The sequence below is a fragment of the Vanessa atalanta genome, chromosome 22 (genome assembly GCF_905147765.1).
Source record: "Vanessa atalanta chromosome 22, ilVanAtal1.2, whole genome shotgun sequence".
Classification (NCBI taxonomy): Eukaryota; Metazoa; Arthropoda; class Insecta; order Lepidoptera; family Nymphalidae; genus Vanessa; species Vanessa atalanta.
In genome coordinates, this window is record NC_061892.1 from 4,711,877 (window position 1) to 4,717,876 (window position 6,000).

General features: G+C 33.1%; 1 protein-coding gene across 1 annotated transcript in view; it reads right to left on the reverse strand.

The window, feature by feature from the left end:
* The window catches only part of LOC125072597 (titin homolog), a 28,068-nt gene extending 23,536 nt beyond the window's left edge, over nucleotides 1–4,532 (reverse strand). Inside the window, exons 1-2 of the mRNA XM_047683226.1 lie at nucleotides 4,416–4,532; nucleotides 2,779–2,990 (exon numbers count right to left, since the gene is read on the reverse strand). Coding sequence (XP_047539182.1) covers nucleotides 2,779–2,990; nucleotides 4,416–4,491 — 288 coding nt within the window. The 5' untranslated portion in view covers nucleotides 4,492–4,532. The remainder of the gene's footprint in view (nucleotides 1–2,778; nucleotides 2,991–4,415) is intronic.
* Nucleotides 4,533–6,000: the final 1,468 nt, after the last annotated feature.

Below are 6,000 nucleotides of genomic sequence, written 5' to 3' on the forward strand. Positions count from 1 at the left end.
TACTTTATAACTATCTGTTACCCGTTACTTTACAGGACATTAAATAAATAAATCTAAAAAAGGAGAAATGATCAACGGATCAACCATCTCAGGGCAGTTCCATGTTGATCGATTAAAGTGATTAACGATACCCAAAAAACACATGAAATTGCCATGATTATGCCATGATAAATAACAACCTAAAGTTAAAGTGAATATTCCATGAATTATTCAAACAAAAAGTAACACTATTATTATAAATGCGACATTCTGTCTATCTGCCTGTTGCTTCACGGCCACTGCTGGGGTATGAAGCAAGCTTGAACTCCAAGGAAGGGCATTCTTAGAAGTGAACGAAGCTAAACTACTATAATATATACGACTATAGAACTCTTAAATAATAACAATTAATGTATTTTTGTTGTTCTGTATGCCATATTATAGCGCTGATATTACTTTGATACAAATAAATGCCTGTTTTTGTTTGTATTCTAAGCGTCCTCCCTTTCGATCGTTTGAGTTCGGACTTTGTACAGTTGTTATTGATACTTGTAGTGAAAGTTTAGTACCATCAACGTACAATAGGTAGAGAGTGATCCGTATAGTTTACTGCATAAAAAATATCAGTGTTTCAACACATGCCGCTTCAGCTAGTCGACAAAAATACTTTGAAATTCAAAAAGGTGTTTTTAAATCTTATCTGTGGACATTTTACAAATCAAAAGAGATTAGAGATTTAATTAATTTTTTGGCTACAATTAATTTTCAAAGGGCTAGTCCGACAATTTGTTTAACCATATGTGCGTCTGAGCACTTCGATATGTAGGCAGGAAATCAACAAACTGACAATTGCAAAAGCGTTACAAAGAACGGATGACATCAGGTTGACGTTGCAGAACGTACAAATCTACCAGTTATGTATACGACGATCTTAAATCGATTGATTGGAGTCAACCAATGATGATAAAAAGACACTACAAAACGCTATATTATGAATCTAAAATTTACCTATTAATGTAATTTATTAGCTTAAACTTCATGAAAAATAATATGGCTAATTCTAAGTTCATTATTATTTTTTACTATAGGTAGAGAGTGTTATGGTCCACCTGATGGGAAGTGGTCATCATCACCCATAAGAATTGGCACCGTAAGAAATATTAACTATTCCTCAAACCAATCCACAACCGACATTGCTTGTAGTTACACTGGCTCTTTCGCCCTTCAAACCGAAAAACAACAATACTGAGTTGGCGGTAGAATAAACAGCGGGATATAAAGTTGGCAGATAGTACCTATCCAGACGGGCTTACACAAGGCTCTTCCACCAAGAAATTGTAGAGAATTCAAAATTAAAATGGCTACTAATAAATCAAGATCGCGAAGAATGATGGCAAGTATTTCTATTAGTAGCATTTCCCCGTCGTATTGCAATTCCGCGCTTCGTGAAAAATAAACCAGCTCCTGTCACCGGTGAATGGCGGGTATTTTATATTAAATACTCTTGCACTATTATTCCCAGATCAAAGTTGTGTGCTTTAAGTCAATATAGAACATGAGCCGAGATGGCCCAGTGGTTAGAACGCGTGCACCTTAACCGATGATTTCGGGTTCAAACCCAGGCTGGCACCACTGAATTTTCATGTGCTTAATTTGTGTTTACAATTCACCTCGTGCTCGGCGGTCAATGAAAACACCGTGAGGAAACCTGCAAGTGTCTAATTTCAATCAAAATTCTGCCACATGTGTATTCCACCAACCCGAATTGGAGAAGCGTGGTGGAATGCTCCTAACCTTCTCCTCAAAGGGAGAGGAGGCCTTAGTCTAGCAGTGGGAAATTTTCAGGCTGCTAATGAATATTAAGTGTGTCGAAACTATTATTAACCTACTTATATTTATATCACCAAGGTATTTTTCTTGTATTACTCCTTATTAGATCTTTGTATATTTCGTAACCATTGTATGGTTGTTGAATTTTGATTTGATTGAGTTTTATAGTGGACGAACCAGCAGCTCGCACGGTAAGCACAGATCTACACATACATTGTATAGTTAGCAACGTTTTGACCACTTGCGAAACGGCTTATCGTCCCTTAAATTAATCGTTTATTTAAACTTTATTGACTACAGATAATTCGTGTTACAAGTTATATAGGGACTTAATGCCTATTTGTCGAAATATAAATATAAAAAGTACATCACCAAAAATTATGACTTTTTTAAAAATATTACAAAATTAGACAATTTTAAGGAATTCCTTCCATTAAAAGTAAAGCTTGTGCTGAACTTTGACTGGGGATGACAACAGTCTGTGGGATCATGATCGAAGCTACGTTTTTTTACATCGCTAAGTGGCCCGTAAACCACTACGCTGTATAATATAAGAATAGCATACGAAGCCTTCAAATTTAGTGTATAAAATATATTTGTGTTGACACTTATTGTATTAGATAAACTAAAGCCGCTCACCCACGACCACTTTTTGCAGCGATGCTATAAACGCGCGTTAGTCGCATTTGCAACGCTCTACAGAAGTCATTGCTGTGATGCTATCGCGCTAATGCATCGCGACTGTTTCTGTTTGTTTGTTGAAAAGAACGGAGGGATTGGCGTTACTGAATCGTGTTTACATAGCAACAGAAGCGAGACGGTATCTTGTTTGCGTCGCGACTGAATCGTGATTACGCGAATGAGAGCAAACAGCTAACGACCGCATCGTGACTGTACCGATGCAAACAGTCGCCGTGGGCGAGCAGTTTAAAAGTTACCTCTCACTTGTCACTATGGAAGTAAACTTACGGTTTTTTCGCCTAAATCGTGCACTCGACAATGCAAGTGGACTCGGCTCCCCAACTGTGCAGTTACATTGTTCGTGGAAGCGTCATCTTCGAAGAAAGGCAATGGCTCCGATGTGGTCGTGGAAATGTCTTCTTCCTGATCTTCGTACACCTCCGTGAAGACTTCGTTCCAAAACGGCCCCTTTATCACATTCTTGTCACCGGTTTTGAAATCTGAATAAAATGCAAAATTTCTAAATAGTAAAACAATTACGTCATAATGTAATTTATATAATAGTACTCAGGGATAATAATGTAGCTTTCTACGAGTGAAAAATATTTAAAATTCGATCATTAGTTCCTGAGAGTACTCCTTACAAACAAACCTTTTTTATAATATTAGTAAAGACAAAGGAAGGCAAAAGATTAATTAATTTCCGTTTGATGTAATATAAGAAGCATATTACGGAATCGAACGACAAAAATAAATATATTTATTTATTATTGTAAAGGAAAATGCCGTAAATTTTTATAACGTAAACGCTTGAAACTGACTCAGTAGAAAATTTTCTAAGCGTCACATTATTTTTCAACTTTGCCATTTGAAGACTCCTGGAAAGCAGAAATAAGCGAGAATGCTCGTATAAAATTGCGAAAGGCGAGACAAACGAATATTAAACAAAAATAAAATGGACACTTTAAAATTTGTTAAGGAAAGAAAATTTAAAGCTACAGAGTTAAGTGAGGATGTTTCGTGTAAAACGAATGTTGTTTTCTATTTGAATTGAAATTCTATAACAGCACTATCGGGAACGATATGTCTTGACTATATATATATATATATAAATAAACACTTAATTATTATAATTAAATTATAAAAAAAATACCTTAGTAATATTTATTTTAGTGTTCGGTAAAATATTAATTTTTATTTTAAAATAAGGACAAGCGCTTAAAATCATGACTAAAATTATAAAAAAATTTAAAAACACTTTCTTAGCTAAAAACTCTCGTTAAAAAATTAGTCTCTTTACTTTTATTACAAATTTTCTTCTCCAACTTGCTTGTAAACATGTTGTACAAGTGGATACAATAAAACCCCAAGGGGTCAAGAGCATGAATGACTTTAAGTGGAATGAGCTATTTAGGCTCAGTATACGGACATAAAATTAGACCAATATATTCTTGTATTTAACCCGAGTTAAGGATTTATTTTCTTTGTAATTGGAATGCTCAGAGTTAATATATTAATAAATTAGCTTTGTATTTTTAAATAACAAATTAAATTTCTAATTAAATGATTTAAGAATTGTAAAATGTAGATTTATTTATTATTTTTTTAATTTGTGAGTATCGATATAAAATCGACGAATAACGTCACTAATATGGTATTCCAAATTCAAAACAAAATACGTTCAATTTAATGAGAATCATCTAAACATAATGAACTTGAATGAGCGAATATTAATTAAAGTTATTTCTAATAATAGTGGCAATATTGCATTAATAAATGATAATTATCAACAATTGCATTGTAAACCAACTTGATAAGTGGATTTAAAGCAGTAATAAAGTATCATAGAAGCAATACTTTACATAGAATAATTGATAACTATGAATATTAATAATCTTCTCTTCCTTAACAATAATTATAATTACCTGGTATTTGGGGAGCGATTACGCATAATGTCCTGGTGAGCAGTGCGCTGAAGACGAACAGGGCAGCTGACGTCATCTTGTCAATCGCTAGCAGACGCCATAGATTTCATCTGGCTAGACGCCTTTGTCCCTATAAAAATAGTTATTTTTATATGTTACGAATATATTCCAGCCCGAAGATTGAACCAATGATTTAACCCTAGAGATTCAGCCTTATAAGTTAGATACTAAACCCGTTAGAGCTAGACTAGACGCAGTCATGCAAATATTAAAATACAATGAATACCGTGCCAAGCTTCCTCAAGCCCAAGAAAATTTGTTCTCATATGCTCTTTGTAACATTTTATTATATCTTCAAAGATAATATATTATAAAAGAAATAGAAGAACAAAGTGAAAACATTTGTTTATGAGAACTGCCTAATATAAGGCGTAGGTAAAACTTATTGTTAATAACAAATATATGAAGATTATGAATATTTTTCTTTTCAATAAAGAATTTGAATATAGTACCCGTGACTTAAATTAATATATAATCGTAGATTATTTTATGTAATATTTTGGTATATTTCTAAAGTCTTGAAATTTTAGATAAACTATAAAATCTGTTTTACCAGTTATGTTAAAAAATACAATAAATTACGTACTGGTATATATATACCAGGACAAATAATCTTTTATTCATATTATAATTGTTAACATAAGTTTAATTGCTCCTTTTTTGATATCGTTTGGCGGACGAGCAAATGGGCCACCTGATGGTAAGTGGTCACCATTGCAGGCGCTGTAAGAAATATTAACCATTCCTTATATCGCCAATGCGCCACCAACCTTGGGAACTAAGATGTTATGTCCCTTGTACATGTAGTTACACTGGCACACTCACAATACTGAGTACTGCTGTTTAGCGGTAGAATATCTGATGAGTGGGTGGTACCTAAGCAGACGGGCTTGCACAAAGCCCTACCATCAAGTAAAACCTCCCTAAGCCTACTAGAAACTTAATTAAAAAAATATATTATTACTTGGGCAATTTATCTTCAAATTCACAAGTTTGTTAAAGACTATAGTATAAATATTCATAGGTTTAAATCTCTTAAAATGTAATATTTATCTTGCAAATCCTACTTCAGACCTAGTTACATTTATATAATATAGTAAATGAGCAAAACTAGACAATATATTATAATCAATGTAAAAATAAGAATATTCGTGCGTGTAGCGATACAGTTTAAAAATTAGGATAAAAAATAACGTCACCACAAGTTATCGAAATAGAGTACAGCTTAGTGATGAGAAGTGTCTTTTAAAAGTCGATACTAAAAGAAACTTAAAAAAAGAACTCTGATTAATTGATAAATAAATTATCCAGTATTGCGTGTCATAAAAATTCGCCTTATATGTTTATTTTTTATTCCCGTCTGTGGCACGATACATTTTCGTACAGTCATAAAATAATATGATTCATTTACCCCCATCCCCCTGCTTTTATCTAAACAATAAATAAAATTAATGTATTTGTTTGTGATTTCATAATAATTGCATGTGTGCCGATGAGTACTGACAACTTACTAAAACCAAACAAA